The 19888-nt window shown below is 35.2% G+C and overlaps 1 protein-coding gene across 4 annotated transcripts in view; it reads left to right on the top strand.

Moving 5' to 3' along the window:
• LOC133174353 (trafficking kinesin-binding protein 1-like) overlaps window positions 1-15417 on the top strand; it is a 29582-nt gene extending 14165 nt beyond the window's left edge. For 2 of the 4 annotated variants that reach the window (XM_061309465.1, XM_061309462.1), the window contains exons 6-17: window positions 188-284; window positions 489-567; window positions 653-783; window positions 1390-1464; window positions 1797-2020; window positions 2624-2902; window positions 5163-5312; window positions 5634-5788; window positions 10084-10230; window positions 10533-10629; window positions 10941-10979; window positions 12163-15417. In XM_061309465.1, coding sequence (XP_061165449.1) covers window positions 188-284; window positions 489-567; window positions 653-783; window positions 1390-1464; window positions 1797-2020; window positions 2624-2902; window positions 5163-5312; window positions 5634-5788; window positions 10084-10230; window positions 10533-10629; window positions 10941-10979; window positions 12163-12838 — 2149 coding nt within the window. In that variant the 3' untranslated portion in view covers window positions 12839-15417. The remainder of the gene's footprint in view (window positions 1-187; window positions 285-488; window positions 568-652; window positions 784-1389; window positions 1465-1796; window positions 2021-2623; window positions 2903-5162; window positions 5313-5633; window positions 5789-10083; window positions 10231-10532; window positions 10630-10940; window positions 10980-12162) is intronic. The other 2 variants (XM_061309463.1, XM_061309464.1) reach the window with 2 other exon arrangements.
• The last annotated feature ends 4471 nt before the right edge of the window (window positions 15418-19888 follow it).

Here is a 19888-nt window from a genome sequence, read left to right on the forward strand (position 1 = left end):
CTTTCATGAGTTGGTACATGTAAGTTACATGTTTCTAATTACATGACTTGTGTAGATGTATAATCTGTAAATATAGTAATGACAGGTGTTACATTTTCTTTCATTCATATTTTAGTTACCTTGACATGATTTTCACCTGTGTCTGTACTTAATAAGTGTAACTTGAATTGTCCCCTGATATTTTCAGCAGCAGCAATGACTGTTTACAGCACATCGGAGGAGCTTGTGCTTTACAGACAAAAGTTAAAGATCTGGAGGAGGAAAATCTCAAGCTCCGATTAGAGGTCTCTGTTAGATTTAGCCTAAAAGTCCTTTATCTCTAGAGTTAATATTAAATACAAGTAAATAAATGTTATTAATCCAAAAGTTGAAATTTTAGGACAAAAATTTCAAATTGAAGAACAAGAAGCAGCTATGAAAAAATTAATAAGAAACTGATAAATACATATATATGTTAATGATTGTGTGTATATTCATAATTTGAACAGACTGAGCAGCTTTCTGCAGAAACCTCGAAGTATGAAGAGAAAGAGCAGAGATTAGTGGACGATTGTGTGGCACAGCTAAGTAAGTAAACATAACTCTTTAGATTTTTATCCATTGTTTGTGACATTGCATACTCTTTTACTAAACAAAAATAATTTATCATCAGATGCCAAGAAGAAGGAGTTGGACCTTCTGGTTGAAGATTTATTGAAGAAGACGGAGGAATGCAGTGGTCAAAAGGAGGAAATCACCAACCTGCTGGCCCAGGTGGTGGATCTACAAAAACGTATAAAAATCGTATGTATTTCTGTACTTGACTGATGGTGGATACACAAAAACACAAAAAGCTGTCGTGACAATTGGTGGACCTAATAAAACATTTAAAGATCATGAGGGTTTCTGTCTGCAATGGATCTGAATAATTTATTTTCTTTTTTTTTCCATTGTTGTTAAGAAGTTTTTATGTATATATATTTTATAATGAGATTACGTTCATTACACATATTTGATAAATATATAAATAAAAAAAACGTCTTCATTAATTTCATTAAACAAATTTTTGAAATGCCATCAATGTTTTCATAAAATATTTATAAAATGTCAAATGCGCGTGCTAAATTGCATCACACGCAGATAAGACATTTTAGCTTTAAGTGACTGATACCAGGGTGCAATAAGATATATGCTCTAGATCTCTAAATATAAGGCTAGATAATGTGTATTACACTGTGGGTAAGGTAAAGAGAAAAATCAATATTTCCCGGAGAGCTACGTGCTTTAGATGAGGATGTCAGTGGTCTTGTGTGACAGAACAAATCTAATGTAATGTATGGATTTACTGGATAATTATAAGATATTTATTGTAATTATATGTGTATATAAATGTTGTTTTATTTATTGTAGGTGACTTTGGAGAATATGGAGTTACAGAAACACCTTGAAGCTTCACAAACTGCTCAAAGAGAACTAACTTCAGAGGTCTGTAGCTAATCACATCCATTCATTCATTAATCTGTTCTTCATTAAATCTTTCATCATTCTTTCATTCATTCACTCAGTCATTTGTTCATTCACAATCAATTGTTCATTCATTCACTCATTCATTCATTCATACATCATCATCCACCCTGATCATGTATTCTTTTAGAAGTCTTTTTATTTATACAGTCATTCATTGAGTTTCATTTTATTTCATGCCTTAAGGGAAAAAAATACCCCTTTGAAATAGGTCTTTACCATGATTGTTTCTGTTTTTTTCCAAGATGCTAACCACATTATTAATATAGATTACTATTTTCTTTAATGACCAGCTTGCCAGTCTGAAGGATAAACATGATGAGATGTGTGCTATGTACGAGCAGGCTCAGGAAGAAATCCGTGAACTGCGACGTAAACAGAAGCCTGGGGCCGTCAGACATAACTACATGTCCTCATCAATGCTCAGTCTCCCATCAGACTCGCTGGCCTCAGAACTAGAGAGCTCGCTACGGAGCGAGTGTGATTATCCCCCAGGTTACTCACCAGCTGAGAGAAAGTAAGAAAACTTGGACTGTCCTCTTTTTAATCAAATTAAATTGGGGTCCTGTGAATTTACTTTGCTCTATCCGTAATTTGTTATGTCTGTATAATGAATTCATTAAAGTACATGCATATATAGTGAAAGCACAGTACATTTAAATACATGTATGTCTGCTGAATATGTTCTAGGAAGTATTAAATATAAAGCTTTTTGGAGAACTAAAGTTTTCTGAAGAATTTAATTTCATTTATAAATACTTACGAAAAATAATTTCAGTTTTTTTAAATTCTGTGATTTTTAAAAATTCACTTTAAAAGATATATATTTTGATATTTTTAACCTCTACAGGACATGAAATCAATTTCCTATATCTGTAAATATGTTATTTCTGCCTTTGTTATAAAAGTAAAATTTTACAAAGAATTGTTAAGAATTTTGCTGGGGATCCCAGAATTCTTTGCTCTATCTGTTCACTATATCTTTGTTCATACTAAAGGAGTTTTACCATATAACCTCACTGGGAAATATATCGGGGTAAATTCTGTAAATGCCTTTAAATATAAAAAATGTACTTGTTATATTCTTTCTGCAGAAGCAAAAAATTATTTCGTTCTTCAGAGTACACAACTGGAAGATCTTTGAGACTGCTAAAGCTGCGCTAAAGGCAGGAAATTCCCGCGGCTCTATACCTGGATCAAGAAGTTCTCTTGCCCCATCTGTTAGCCCGAGCATGCTGAATCTAGGTCACAGTCCCCCCGGGGCCAGTAGCCTGGACATGAGTCGTAACGACAGTGGTGGAGAATCAGCATCGGTTTCTACAAGGAGTTCTATGTACTTTGCTGACGTGGAGGGAAGTGAAGCCCCATCAGATTTGGCAGGACTCAACAGTCTGTACAGGTAATCAGAAAACAAGATTTACAGCATTCAGCAATATACAGGTGTAAATACTTAATTACAGGATTTTCAGCATTTAGCAGTCTGTACACAAGTAAATAGGTACAGGACTCAGCAATCTGCACAGGTAATCAGATAACAAGATTTACAGCATTCAGCAGTGTACAAGCACAGGGGCTTGCTCCCGGCGTGTAATAATTATTTATTTAAAAAAATCATATACGTTAATACTAAAACTACACAAGGGAGGACGCCATTTTGGACCCCTACCTCGCTTCAACCTCTGTTTTCGTTATATTTTCCCGTATTCTACTGACTCACCGCCTCGGATCTGTCAAGTAATGATTCTTCTAGGACATAATACAGGTAAACTTCGGTATCTCGACATCGGATATGTCGACAACCTGGGATATGTCGACATCCTTCCGCGGTCCTGGCAGTATTTACTATATAAATGATTTGCAAAAACTCTGATATGTCGACCTCGGTAATGTCGACAACCCGGGTTATCTCGACGTATATTTACAGTCCCAAGAGCAAAATTTACCTGGTATATGTCGACATCGGCAATTTTCTGCTCTACTGAACCTAACTGTTTGTCAGATAGGGTCGCTCGTCACGCACGGACGACTCCGGGTATCTCGACGTCGTCAAAGTTTCACACCCATGTTTTGACTGCACGCTGCTTAATTAATTTTATAGACTGTGTTTGTAGGTGAATCCCAAGCCCCTTCGGCGTCTTTGAGAAGTTGATTGAGCTTGGGTAATATCATTACTAAATCTACACGATTCTGTAAATGTACAGAATGTTATTTATATCGAAACGTAACATAACTTTTAAATTTGAAAAAAGATAACTAAATAACAATGAATAAAAAAACACACTGAAAAATTCAAACTAAGGAATTAAAAAAATGTTTTAATGATATTTTGTAGTTAAAATGTATTCAACAGGAAACAATCCAATTAACGACACGATTGACCGAATCAGCCGTAATTCGTGCATCTGTAACATCACTACGTTAGTTTAGATACACAAATCTCTTTTAAAAAAAATTAATTTTAATGTATATTCTTCCAGAATAAAATAAGAAAAAAATAATCCGCATTTATATTTTTCTTTTACCGTATATCGGATGTCGACTTTATACGGTTCGAAGTTTATAGAGCGCATTTCGTATCCTGTTCTGACGAAAAGGCAAGTTACACGCGAATGCAGCTCAATGCTGTAACTTTGTGCTGAAACTTTGTGAATTTAGAAATATTTCGATAAAGAACACGTTTCATAAACAAGATTTTTAAAATAACTTCTTAGATTTTTAATTAAAATAGAGAGATTCTGAAATATGTTGAGCTACAGTCTATATTAAAGTCATGTACATATAATAAGCTTGTCTGTTTGTCCAAACTCGCTCTTTAGGACAGTTGATAGGGACAGAAAACGAAAACACATTCGAAAATCTCGGGGTTTTTCTACTAGTTAACACAGCTGCTAATTATAAATTTGAAAAAACCGCGTTCTAATTCCGTATTCGAATGTAAAACGCCGAGGTTACTTTCGTTTTCTGTCCCTATCAACTGTCCTAAAGAGCGAGTTTGGATTATTATTAGTCTGAAATGTGTATTGTAGAGGCTCCAAGGGGAAAATTTAAGCATTGTGTCCTAGAAGAATCATTACTGTACAGATCCGAGGCGGTGAGTCAGTAAAATACGGGAAAATATAACGAAAACAGAGGTTGAAGCGAGGAAGGAGTCCAAAATGGCGTCCTCCCTTGTGTAGTTTTAGTATTAACGTATATGATTTTTTTAAAATAAATAATTATTACACGCCGGGAGCAAGCCCCTGTGGTACAAGTAAACAGGTGTAAACACACAATTACAAGATTTACATCATTCAGCAGTACAAGGTGTAAGTACATAATTACAGGATTTACAGCAGTCAACAGGTAAACAGGTTTAAATATAGGATTTACAGCATTCAGCGGTGTACAGATAAATAGGTGTAAAAACAGGATTTACAGTGTTCAACATTTTGTATTAGTAAACAGATAAGCACATGTTTTACAGCATTCCACAGTCTATATAGGTAAACAAAAGAACGAACATGAATTATATAGGATTTAACTTTAAGGTCTTTAAAACTGTTTGCTTGAAAATCAGATTTTAGGGAAAATTTTAAAAAGTAATTGCAAACTTACAGGTAGGACTAAATGTTGTTTTATTTGAAGGAAAACTTATAACCACAAAGACAATTCTTTTGTAGGAATGAGAAATGTCAGTATGGTAAACCAGGGATTCCAGGGTCGAATGACCTGGAGACGGCTCTACGTAAGCTGTCAATAAGGCGGGCTAACGAGCTTAATGAGCGTGACTTCAGGGAGGATGAGGAGAAAAGACAGAAGGAAAGGAATAGGTATGACGTGTTAAGGCAGAAGTAGGCTGGGTAGGGCCCAGATAGATGGAAAAAGAAGTTTTAGTGTTTTGTTTTAGTTTATTTCAGGGATAATAACATAATGACTATGATTGCAGAACAGTGACACTATAATACGATAAAAGATCAAATTTGTCAGGATCAGTAATTGTGTGTTGTAGTTTTGCATTCAAGTTCTCATTAATTTGAAAATGATATAAATCTTCTGAGATACATGTATTTGTTAATAAGATTAAGTTAAAAAGAAGAAAAAATTTTCTCAAACATGAACATCTTGCTGACAATATGGCTTTGATCTGACAGGACAGACAGTGATGTATACGACACCCCGGGCACCTGTCGGACTCCTGACAGTACCTTATCTACAGGAAGTGGTCTGTCACAGTTCTCAATGACAGGAAGTAACAACCCCTACTACCGTCTCCCACAGAAACTCCGAATCATCAAACCACTTGAAGGTACAGACAGACTTCAAAAGATCTCAAATTGAAGTTGCAGCATTTAACATGAAATTAACATTTTTTATCCCCCAAAACATAAACTTTAGTTGCCAGAGATACTCTCTAGATTCAAAACTCATAAATATGATAGACTTGAAGTAAATAATTAGTTTCTTGTGAAATGAAATTGATTTCTTGCACATAAATTTTACATGTACCTAGAGGATCAATTACATGGTAGTCAAGATAAATGGTAGCACAAGTGTAGTATCAAAAATATATATGCATGGAGTTATATATACTGTAAGGCACTTTTCGAGTCTGGTTTTGATGTGAAGGGCACATTTTGACTGTTTGGGGGTTTTCTGTACAAGTTTTGTGACCTACATTGATAGTTGATTAATATTAAGGGCACCTGTTGACTGGCTCTTTGGTTTTCTGTATATGTTCTGTGACCTACATTAATATTGGATTGTTGTTAACTGGTTATTTGGTTTTCTGTATAGGTTTTGTGACTTACATTGATATTTGATTGTTGTTGAGGGCACCTGTTGACTGGTTCTTTGGTTTTCTGTACTGGTTCTGTAACCTACATTGATAGTTGATTGTTGTTGGGGGCACCTGTTGACTGGTTCTTTGGTTTTCTGTATAAATTCTGTGACTATTACTGATAGGTGATTGTTGTTGAGGACACCTGTTGACTAGTTCTTTGGTTTTCTGTATAGGTTCTGTGATGTACATTGATAGTTGATTGCTATAAGGGGCACCTGTTGACTGGTTCTTTGGTTTTCTGTATAAATTCTGTGACTATTACTGATAGGTGATTGTTGTTGGGGACACCTGTTGACTGGTTGTTTGGTTTTCTGTATAGGTTCTGTGATGTACATTGATAGTTGATTGCTATAAGGGGCACTTGTTGACTGGTTCTTTGGTTTTCTGTATAGGTTTTGTGACTTACATTGATATTTGATTGTTGTTGGGGACACCTGTTGACTGGTTCTTTGGTTTTATGTATAAATTCTGTGATGTACATTGATAGTTGATTGCTGTAAGGGGCACCTGTTGACTGGTTGTTTGGTTTTCTGTATAGGTTCTGTGATGTACATTGATAGTTGATTGCTACAAGGGGCACCTGTTGACTGGTTCTTTGGTTTTCTGTATAAGTTCTGTGACTATTACTGATAGTTGATTGTTGTTGAGGAAACCTGTTGACTGGTTCTTTGGTTTTCTGTATAGGTTCTGTGATGTACATTGATAGTTGATTGCTATAAGGGGCACTTATTGACTGGTTCTTCGGTTTTCTGTATAGGTTTTGTGACTTACATTGATATTTGATTGTTGTTGGGGACACCTGTTGACTGGTTCTTTGGTTTTATGTATAGGTTCTGTGATGTACATTGATAGTTGATTGCTATAAGGGGCACCTGTTGACTGGTTCTTTGGTTTTCTGTGTAAGTTCTGTGACTATTACTGATAGGTGATTGTTGTTGAGGACACCTGTTGACTAGTTCTTTGATTTTATGTATAGGTTCTGTGATGTACATTGATAGTTGATTGCTATAAGGAGCACTTGTTGACTGGTTCTTTGGTTTTCTGTGTAAGTTCTGTTATTATTACTGATAGTTGATTGTTGTTGAGGACACCTGAGGCCTGTTCAACAGAGCGAACGATCGCGAGTGCTCGCGAACATTTCCTTTGGAAAGATAAGGAATTTAGGCGAGCGCTCGCGAATGTTCGCTCTGTTGAACAGGCCTCTGTTGACTAGTTGACTTTGGTTTTCTGTACAGGTTCTGTGACCTACATTGATATTTTGATTGTTGTTGAGGACATCTGTTGACTGGTTCTTTGGTTTTCTGTATAGGTTTGGTGACCAACATTGATAGTTGATTGTTGTTGAGGACACCTGTTGACTGGTTCTTTGGTTTTCTGTATAAGTTCTGTGACTATTACAGATAGTTGATTGTTGTTGAGGACACCTGTTGACTAGTTCTTTGGTTTTTAGCTCACCTGAGCTGAAAGCTCAAGTGAGCTTTTCTGATCACATTTTGTCCGGCGTCCGTCTGTCTGTCCGTCTGTCTGTCCGTCTGTCTGTCCGTCTGTCTGTAAACTTTTCATATTTTCGACTTCTTCTCAAGAACCACTGGGCCAATTTCAACCAAACTTGCCACAAAGTATCCTTGGGTAAAGGGGATTCAAGTTTGTTCAAATCAAGGGCCACGCCCTCTTTCAAGGGGAGATAATTAGGAATTACTGAAAAAATAATGGCATCATTTAAAAATCTTCTTCTCAAGAACCATAGGGCCAGGAAAGATGAAACTCATGTGGAAGCATCCTCAGGTAGTGTAGATTCAAGTTTGTTCAAATCATGACCCCCGGGGGTAGGGCGGGGCCACAATGGAGGATCAAAGTTTTACATAGAAATATATAGGAAAAATCTTTAAAAATCTTCTTCTCAAGAACAGCAAAGCCATGATGAGTCATATTTATATGGAAGCATCCTCAGGTAGTTTAGATTCAAATTTGTTCAAACCATGGCCCGCGGGGGTAGGGCGGGGCTGCAATGGAGGATCAAAGTTTAACATAGAAATATATAGGAAAAATCTTTAAAAATCTTCTTCTCAAGAACAGCAAAGCCATGATGAGTCATATTTATATGGAAGCATCCTCAGGTAGTGTAGATTCAAATTTGTTCAAACCATGACCCCTGGGGGTAGGGCGGGGCCGCAATGGAGGATCAAAGTTTTACATAGAAATATATAGGAAAAATCTTTAAAAATCTTCTTCTCAAGAACAGCAAAGCCATGATGAGTCATATTTATATGGAAGCATCCTCAGGTAGTGTAGATTCAAGTTTGTTCAAATCATGACCCCCGGGGGTAGGGCGGGGCCACAATGGAGGATCAAAGTTTTACATAGAAATATATAGGAAAATATCTTCTTCTGAAGAACTGCAAACCATGATTAGTCATTTTGATATGGAAGCATCCTCAGGTAGTGTAGATTAAATTTTGTTCAAATGATGACCCCCAGGGGTAGGGTGGGGCCCAATGGGGGATGGAAGGTTTTACATAAGAACATATAGAAAAAATATTTCTTCTCAAGAACAGAAAAGCTATGTTTAGTCATATTTATATGGAAGCATCCTCAGGTAATGTAGATTCAAGTTTGTTCAAACCATGACCCCCGGGGGTAGGGCGGAGCCACAATGGAGGATCAAAGTTTTACATAGAAATATAAAGGAAAATATCTTCTTCTGACGAACAGAAAAGCTATGTTTAGTCATATTGATATGGAAGCATCCTCAGGTAGTGTAGATTCAATTTTGTTCAAATGATGACCCCCAGGGGTAGGGTGGGGCCCAATGGGGGATGGAAAGTTTTACATAAGAACATATAGAAAAAATATTTCTTCTCAAGAACAGAAAAGCTATGTTCAGTCATATTGATATGGAAGCATCCTCAGGTAGTGTAGATTCAAGTTTGTTCAAATGATGACCCCTGGGATAGAGAGGAGCCACAATGGGGGATCAAATTTTTACAAAGGAATATATGGGAATTTTTTTTTAAAAATATTCTCAAGTACAAAGCCATTTGTTATATTGACATGGAAGCATCATCAGATAGTTTAAAATTCAAGTGCCCCCCCCCCCCCCCCCCCCCCCCCCCCCCCGGTCTTTTCAATACTGAACTGATTGTGCTTTTGCCTAGCCAATGTGCTCAGGTGAGCGATGTGGCCCATGGGCCTCTTGTATGTACTATAGGTCCTGTGATGTACATTGATAGTTGATTGCTATAAGGGGCACCTGTTGACTGGTTCTTTGGTTTTCTGTGTAAGTTCTGTGATTATTACTGATAGTTGATTGTTGTTGAGGACACTTGAGGCCTGTTCAACAGAGCGAACGATCGCGAGTGCTCGCGAACATTTCCTTTGGAAAGATAAGGAATTTAGGCGAGCGCTCGCGAATGTTCGCTTTGTTGAACAGGCCTCTGTTGACTAGTTGACTTTGGTTTTCTGTACAGGTTCTGTGACCTACATTGATATTTTGATTTTTGTTGAGGACATCTGTTGACTGGTTCTTTGGTTTTCTGTACAGGTTTGGTGACCTACATTGATAGTTGATTGTTGTTGAGGACACCTGTTGACTGGTTCTTTGGTTTTCTGTATAAGTTCTGTGACTATTACTGATAGGTGATTGTTGTTGAGGACACCTGTTGACTGGTTTTTTGGTTTTCTGTACAGGTTCTTTGACCTACATTGATATTTTGATTGTTGTTGAGGACACCTGTTGACTGGTTCTTTGGTTTTATGTACAGGTTCTGTGACCCTCAGACAGTGGCAGCAGCTAGCCACACCTAAGATGGACAATCTGTTTGAGTCCAGACCTGGAGTGGCCACTAAAGGAGAGAGGAAGCTGGACGTAGAGGTGGAGACGTATAACCTCAGTGACTTTGAGGAGGATGGTAATACAAATCTTACTACTCATTATAAAGCAGTATTCACCAGGTTGTTATTACTGTAACAGTTTAAGATTTATCTTTAAAGAAGAGAACAATTCAAAACTGAAGTGTTAAATACTGGTCATTATATTAACTTTGTCTGATGTAGAGAAGTAAGATGTATATTTTAGAATGTGGAGCTTGTTAGTTAGAACTTCACCAAAGAGTTTACATGTTCCAAAGCAAATACCGTAATCAAACAGCAATATCAGTAATGGTGTAGGTAATTTTCAGTAATGTATGTGATTGAGTGACTTTCATTATAGATGATTACCAGGAATGTCCAAGTAAACGGTTTGAGGAGAGTTCTACCATCAATACAGTGACAGACTCCAAAGTCCGACATCCATCAGACTACAGCAGGTAGGAACCAACATAATATACAGCATGACTTCTGTATGATTGTGTAATACTGTGTAGTTTAATAGCATTATAATTATTTGTTAAATGATTATCAGTTTATTATTTTAGTCCATTATTGTATTGAAAATAAATTTTATTTTATCAACATAAATTAAAAAAAAAAAATTATCATGCACTTGAAAGCATTCTCTGTCCTCAATTATTAGAGTTTAAATTCTTTTTCTATTTTTTAATTATATTTTTTGTTGCGGAAGCCTGTTTTTTGATTGGTGTGAATTTTTGAGTTTGATTTGAATGTTACTTTTAAACAGTGATGAGGAAGAGACACTATCTGAATGTGATAAAAATGAGTGAGTTATCTCCTCTTGAGTGACACAATAACTGGGATAAGATTGCTCTGTAGTGCTACTGATCTATATATAACCCATTACTGTGTGCATGAAATATACACCTGATGTAGTCCATGGTTAGGCCTTTATATTTGATTTAGCATGCATTTGTTTTATCCTTTAGAGATATCTGATCTGCACAAGCAAGTTTTTAAAATTAGAATTTTACAAAAAGAAATCTGAAATTTCATGCATTCTCCTAGAGTGGCTATGTTATTTTTAAAATTTTTCCAAATATCACCCTTTTCTCAGCCATTTAAAATTTAAAACCCTATTAATGCATCTATCCCTGCTCATGTGCATTAATGAGAGCAAATATACTATCATTGAAATAGGACAGTACAATGTATCAGTATTAGTTCACAGCTAGATCTGCTGATGCTGTGTGTCTGTGCTTATTTGCTTCATCTGATGAAAACATTGCATGTAATAGGTGTAGTCCTTACATTTTCCAGAACCAGGCGAGTTCATTTTGCACCAGGTACAGAAAGTGCCGTGTTCTATTGTTCTGGTAATGCTTTAGACTGTTCAATAATCTGTCACTTTAAGTGAAACAACGTGCAAGATTTCACTCCACATTTTTGTTTGTTTTTTCGATGTCACTGCATGCATTTCTGTTTATATGAGGATTTTGGTTCGGAAAACAATCTAACAAGTTACCACATTTAAATACAGTGGTGTTTTGAATTTACATGAAACAGGTTTTATTTTGAATTAGAAACTTTTATAATATGGAACACAAATTTTTCTAAATGCTATATAAACCAACTTTTATAAATATGTGACAAATATCTGTGAGATTGGCAATCAACTTCAGCTCACTTAGATGGTTACTGAAAAAGTCAACCTCTGTTTTGAATTTTATTAGTCTCAGACTGTTTTTTAGTGGGCAATTCACAAATATAAATTAAGATGATATGCACATCATTGGTTTACAATACAGATAATTTATATAGTTACCCATGAAATGTGAGCTTTATTCAAGGTACGATAATTATTAATAATTTTCTGACTACAATGTCAAAAATGAGAAATTTGGTTAAAAACATGGAAGTCGATATCTATTATTTTTATTACTAGTATATTTACTTATGATATTACTAAGGATAACTCTTGAATTTGTATATTATGTTCTTTTTTTTAGCCCCAGAGTTACTCCAACATCATTTACCTCAAGAATGGCAACAGGTCACCAAAGTCACAACAATGCCACTAGTACATTCAGTGTATCAATGGGGCTGGCATCCATTCTGAATGAGAGAGATCTTTTTCCACCATCAAAGGATCCGAAATGTAAATCAGAACTGGCAGGGAATCCAGAAAGGGTCGACAGCATTGTCTCCGATTCCCATTTTGAGTTTTCCAAAATCACAACGTCTTCCACCTACACCAGCCAGACAGAAAGCAGGACAGAGGTGTCTACTGGACTAAGTTTACCCACTTCTGGTACTGATACACCAGAACTGAGATTACCCCATCCTTCTGCTACACCGTATAGGGGATTACCATTTGATCATCTTAATCAGGGCACACATGTTTTAATGGACACCCTGAAACATACTGGATATTCAGTCTTAAACTCTAGGTACCTTGGGGGAATTCTAGGGTCACAGAAAAAAGAGACAGACACTGGACCTTCTTCTGTGTCCACTACTCAGAATCCAGTGTCTTCAACAGCTGACAAATCTGATGTAATTCATGTGACTGCTGGCAGCATGACAAAGACTGAAGTGTCAAGAATAAGTTCCTTGTTTGGGCGTGCCCTTCCAGGGGGTGTGTCGGGGGCATTAACACAGCTAAGGCAAAATGGGATCTTCTAAAGATACAGCAACTAAAACTCAGTAGAGGACATGATTAACAGAGACATTGACTCTGGGTGACGGGTTACTGTGGTGTGTGCCTTATCATCTAGCATTATAATTGTTTTCACAAGCATTAAATATCTACCTTTACCTGCGTACAATCATCTCTGTGGCATTTTTTGTTATTTGCTTTAGACGAATCATTGCAATTTCCAGGTATCTTAGTAATAACCACCTTGTTTGTCATGACCCTGTCTACTTGTCTATACATACATGTACATGTATTTAGTAGAAATAGGAATTATAGTGAAGGATTTAATTGGTACCAAACCTTGCCAAGGCCTTTAACAAGGTCTGAATTGTCTCACACTAGTCAGGATTTAAAAGCATTTACAGGAGAAATTTGGTTATAATTTATATTTGCTCGGTGGTATACATTTTATCTACTCCCCAGCAAAGTCTTAAATTAGCTCTTCCACAAGGTTAAACATTTAAACAGAAAGGAAATCATATAGATTAAAAGTAGAAGTGGAACTTTAGAACTTTTGCTCATTTGGTGATCTCAAGGGTTTTGTTTGAATACATGAAGGTAAAAAAGTTCAATTATTGAATTATAGTTAGTGAATTGTTCACATCCATGTAGGAGTTCCAGTGTCAATAGACAGACTGTAGATTGATATTCAGTCCATCAATTAGTGCTAGTCCATGGTGGGTTATTAGCAACCTTGTCATTTAACACAATATATAACAGTTACGGGCACACTGCAAATTCTTACTGCTGCTTAATTTTTCCACGATGGTTGTGGATTAATGTATCCAAGTGTGGAGTCAGTATAAGTTCACACACATTTACATCTACCTGCTTTATTAGTTAAGACTGATGTTGTAGTGTGGACCTGCCTATACAATCCTCAGTGAGGGAATTCAAGTCCATTTGTGCTTGTTTAAGTTTTCACTGTATACATTACTTCCATTAAATGATTTTGCTGTAGACCAGTAATTAGTCAGGGACTCCAATGTTTTTGTGATATAAGCTTTGTGATCATGTATATACTGACTATATATATACTGTAATAATTGTGGTGATCGTACTTGGAGTGAGATTTATCTTGAGTTTTATAAAATTGGCAATTAATGGTCCAAGACACAAAGTTGGGTCAGAGACTGACATAGTTAGGGCTGTGATGTGTCAAGTGTTGTACTAATTAAGTTTTGTGCTAATTGATACTGTGATTAAAGTGAGAATGTCAATTTACTAATGAATTTCTACCTAGTATGAAGACAAATTGGGTGCATTGTAAGAATCTCAGTCTCTTATAACAACACTTAACTGATGTTTAGTGTGAATTACAGCTGCTATAATGTAGATTTCCAAAGGAATGTCTTTCAGAATGTCTGGTTCATTTAATTGCTAAAATGACCCTTGTCAAATTTTTAGACATTGAAATTTAATCTACTACATGAAGTGTGAAAATGTTCAGAAAAACTGAAGTTCACGAATATATGTATGTATAAATAAGTTCACGAATATATGTATGTATAAATAAGTTCATGAATATATGTATGTATAAATGTAATATGCAAAAACTGAAATTTTAAAAGTACATGTAATATGCATGACTTTAATGTTGAGTCTGATTTGTTTTATTTTCCTTTAGTGGTCGTATCTGTTCAATGTTGATGACAGTTATCTGTTCTAAACGTTAACATTCACCTGTCATTCATTCAGACAAGAATTTTTGTAATCAAGTGCTTGATTTTATGTCCATTTTTTTTTTTTAAAATAAAGTTGGGTCCATTGATTTGTTTATTCCCTGTTCTGGAAGTTAAGCGGATTCGAACAGGGCCAGAATTTATTTGACAAAGAAAGCTTGTCACTGATGAGAATTTTTTTTTGTGTGTCATGACTTTCCTATTTTGTAACCAGAATATTTTGTGTTGTGATATATATTTTATTTTTTATTCCTAGGATATATTTACATTAAGGGGATTAAATAAATGTACATCTACACCTGTAAGCAGAATCTTGTAATCTTGATAAGGACAAAAAGACTGCAGGTCCTTAGTCCTAGGGCTGATTGAAATCTTGTTTGTTCAAATGTGCCAAAGTTTTAAATTCATTTCAGATAGATTTTTAGTGTATATATAATTGTCTAGAAGTACAATGTATATTCTGATTAGTGACTAGAAAGCTGTGTCTTAAGTTCTACCCTTTACCTGATTTTGTACTTAAATAATATTTTCCCAATAGCAGTAATGAAATCACTTTTTAAAAAAAAAAACCTTCAAATTAAGTTAATGTACTTGTACATGTATGTCACTTACAAATTCTTTTCAGAATCTTGTAAACTAATTTACAGAGTTTATATAAATGACATGTATTAATTAAGCAAAATTGACTAAATTTCCTGACAGATTTGTTGTTATGATTTGCGGGCTGTTGATTGTGGGATTATCTGATTTAGACTCCCAGTATGGGTGCTAAACTTGATGGAGGAAGCCTGTTTTTATTGTTTTTCTTTGATTACTATGCAACAGACCAGAGATTTAATATGTTCCCTGGATTCTGTTATAGAAATAAACAAAGATTAAAATATTGTTTTTTATTGTTGTATGCAGATGAACAAGGGTGTATCTGTGCCCTGCAGGATAAATACAGTCTGGTAAAGAAAACATTAAGAACTTTGGAAAGTACAGACAACTATGAGTCAGTGTGAATGGTAACAAAGGTGACCAGCTACTTGAGAGAAAAACTGCTTCATGTCAGCTGTCAAATTAGCAATATGAAATTTTGAACTTTGGTTGAATCTGGTCTAGATACTGTCCTAATAGTTAAAGATATGAGAAACTGAACTGTGGTTGAGTCTGCTTTTAGCTACTGCCCTAACTGTACAATATACATTAAAATATGGTTGAATCTGGTCTAGATACTGTCCTAACTGTACATGATGCACTGTACATGAAACTGAACTGTGATCAAATCTGGTCTAACTACTGTCCTAACTGTACAAAATACTTGAGTATGAGATATGTGAAACTGTCAACTTTGGTTGAATCTGGTCTAACTACTGCCCAAACCGTATATGTGAAACTGAACTGTGGTTGAATCTGGTCTAACTACTGCCCTAACTGTATATGTGAAACTGAACTGTGGTTGAATCTGGTCTAACTACTGCCCTAACTGTATATGTGAAACTGAACTGTGGTTGAATCTGGTCTAACTACTACCCAAACTGTATATGTGAAACTGAACTGTGGTTGAATCTGGTCTAACTACAGCCCTATCTGTACAAGATACACGAGTACAAGATACGTGTAACTGAACTGTGGTTGAATCTGGTCTAACTATTGCCCTGACTGTATAAGAAATGTGAAACTGAACTGTGGTTGAATCTGGTCTAACTATTGCCCTGACTGTATAAGAAATGTGAAACTGAACTGTGGTTGAATCTGGTCTAACTAGTGCCCTGACTGTATAAGAAATGTGAAACTGAACTGTGGTTGAATCTGGTCTAACTATTGCCCTGACTGTATAAGAAATGTGAAACTGAACTGTGGTTGAATCTGGTCTAACTACTGCCCAAATTGTATATGTGAAACTGAACTGTGGTTGAATCTGGTCTAACTACTGCCCTAACTGTATATGTGAAACGGAACTGTGGTTGAATCCCCTGATCTCTCACACGTATACTCTTTCTCATATATATATGAGCCAGTGAATGTATCAGTCTCAGATAAAAACTAGGACCGATATTAAAGCCAGAGAAGGGGAGAATGGTTGATGTTTTTTGTTTTTTATAAAGAAAAAGCTTCCTTATACAAAGGCTTTAGCATCTCAATGTATCTCAACAGCATACTTATTGAGCATAATTCAGGTTTGTTCAAATCATAACCCCTTGGGGGCACTAGAGGGGTCAAATTTTTTTTACACAAATCCTCCTCTGAAAATCAGCAAAGTTGCAATTCGTCAACTGACAATGAAGGCAGTTTATGTTTTAAATCTTTTGTTCTGACAATGAAGGCAATTTATGTTGTAAATCATTTGTTCTCGCATGACTTCCTGGACTTCAGTTTGGTCAAAGATGGGGTTTAGGGTTTATATATATGTATAGATACATGTGAGAGATAAAAATAATCCTTAAGAAGAGAACATCAATTAAATTTAATGCCTTCATTCTCATGTAGATTCAATTTCCTAGTCATGAACCTAGAACCAGGATAGGTCCACAATGGATTTGATTTCTGATCATGCAGATTCATTTGAATGTAACAGCAATGAGAATTGAATGAACATGATAGCCCTTCAGATTCTTGTTAATTTTTACAAACACTTCTCAACCAAAGCAGAGATTTAACTATTTATTTGTTAACAATAATGTAAAATTAGTCACAACATAAAAATTGTACATTTAAATAAACATTAACAAGAGCCCATGGGCCTTGGTGGTCACCTGAGTAATATTTTCTGAACAAACTCACTGCACACTTTTTATTTCATTTTTTTTGTCATATGCCAGCTTCTCAAGATACAGCATTGGGGAAAAACAATTAATGCTCAATTCTCTATATAATCATGTGACAAACTTTGTCTTTAAAATGTCCAATTGTAATTAAAAAAAAACTTTTAAAAATTTGATACATATTCAATTAATATGAATAAAGTAAAACACAGATTCCTTGGTTATAACTGTGTGAACTGTTTATCTGCCAGATGTGCAGGTAATTGGGGGGGGGGGGGGGGCAAAAAACCCATCAAAATGAGTTTAAATATTTTCAGGATTTTATTCCATCCCGGGTGGCCTTCAAGAATTGGGAGCTAATGACTTGGAGAACACATTTCCCCTTTTCTAATAGATACTATGTCATTGAAATTTCATATTAAGTAAAATTTTAGCGACTAAGAAGGGACGGGGGGAGAGAAGCAACTGAGCTCCTTCTTAGTTGCTAAAAATTTTACTTAATATGATCTTATTTACTTAGAACATAACCCATTTTTTCATTGGTTGAGCCTAAGCTCTGCACCAATTAAATTTTTCTCTTTCATCTTTGTTAGTCAAAGCTGTCAGGTGAAAATTATAGACATCACTGTGAACATAGAAAATTCTTAACGATTAAGTGAATCACTTAATAGAATATTTAGTGATTGCTGTCTGGATGAAAGAGAGAGTTATGTTCTAATAGCAGTAGATCAAACAGGTGACTCAGCTGAGCTAAAAATTCAAATCGCAACAAGCTGAGACATTTCAATTGTAAAATAATCAGTTAGAATACATAAAAAATATTCCCAAGGCTTAAAAATGCCTGCATTGATAATTAAATTTTAACACAACTTCACCTTCACAGCATTAAATAAAACATTTACTACGCAGCATTTTCTTTATACTTAATCTGTAGGAACTAATATGCTGAGGTCAGTAAAATTTTGTTCCCAGAACCAGGGAATTTTCATTTATTGATAGTTACCTGATTTTGACTTGGTGTTTTTAAAGTCATTGAATGTAAAATTTATCTGGCATATATACATGTAACAATTTATAAGAAAAATTATATCAGTGATGGTCCCTATATAAATTTCTACTGATCTTTATGACATACAAGGGGCTTCAAATATAATTGAATTGTCTTGTCTGTATGGAAATCAATTTTTTTCTATAGGATTAAAAAATTCAGAAAGAGCATAATGAGTACCAGAAGTACATCAATACCTGTATATTTTTAGTTAAATCAATACATTAGACAATCATCCATAAACAGGACATTTGACTAACTTCTGGGGCATATGATGGTCAGGTTTTGATGCTAGTCAGGATCCTATTAGGTAAGCATTGTGGCCTAAGGGCCTCTTGTTCAGTCCACTGCAAATATTGGCAAAATAAATTATTAGTTCAAGAAAAAGGGATAGAAATGGATGATCCCAAACTCAGAAAACTTAATCTACAAAATTAAGAAAATGTAAATATATCAAAAAACAACAACAATGCTGGATTCTTGTAAACATGGACATTAATATACAAAATATGTTCTGATATTATGCATGCATCTGAATATAAAAATACTTCACTGCACTTTCGGAACAGCCTAATAAGTTAATTATTAAAGATAATTAAGAGCTCAAGAGACTATAAACTTTGGCACTATGATAATGTTAAAAGTATAATTATAATATCACAAAAATCTCTTGAGCTTTAAAAATAAATGAATGAAAAAGCTATAAAACACTTCTGAAAAAATATAATGCTAATTGTACATGTATGACATACTGTAGATTCCTAAATATACGCGAGGAATTAATTATCGCGTAATTACGCGAGAAGCACCACTCGCGAAATAAAATTTCTAGCTTTTATTTTTATGGTGCTGAAATCAATGTAAAATCCCTTGATCAACCGTCCACTCGCAAATTATTGTTTTCGCGATTTGACATGAAAGAGCCATTTTGCGATAATAAGTACTCGCGAAAAAATAAGGAATCTACAGTACATAATCTCCATCCAATCAACCTAGCTGTTTTACACCAAGGTGCCAGCTAAAACAACCCTGAGCTATATGAGACAAAAGTATTTATATAAAATGGTTATTTCCTATATATTATAATAGAGGAAACTGTAAACATCTTTTTAAAAAAAATATAAAGTTATGCAAAAAAAAAAAAGACATTAAAAAACAAAAATCAAAAACAGTTACAAATGAGTTAAGGCTTATGATGAATGATAGTCTGGGCATTTAAGGCAACATGGCTGGGACTTCCAATTAATTCACAATCCAAAGTACATGAGATACAATATGGATCCACGATTGAGATACCAAAGTTCAAAGTTCAACTGTACACACATGTATTTAGCTAAACTGCTTTAATTTGCAGTTATTAATTAAGTAAACCTTATGTCCAATCCTTTTATAAATTTCTAGTGTGCCATTATACCACAAAGGCGGATCCAGCGCCAGGTGTCCCCCCCCCCCCCCCCCCCCCCCGTTTGAATTCTTTTTTTTTTTTTTTTTTTTAAATTTTGTTTGTATTATCCTAAAATCTAGGGGAAAAACACCTCTTATTTGCTAGAATTCCTCAGT

Source organism: Saccostrea echinata, unplaced genomic scaffold (assembly GCF_033153115.1).
Source record: "Saccostrea echinata isolate AGI-Se365-2 ecotype Australia unplaced genomic scaffold, CSIRO_AGI_Sech_v1 ptg000057l, whole genome shotgun sequence".
Taxonomy (NCBI): domain Eukaryota; kingdom Metazoa; phylum Mollusca; class Bivalvia; order Ostreida; family Ostreidae; genus Saccostrea; species Saccostrea echinata.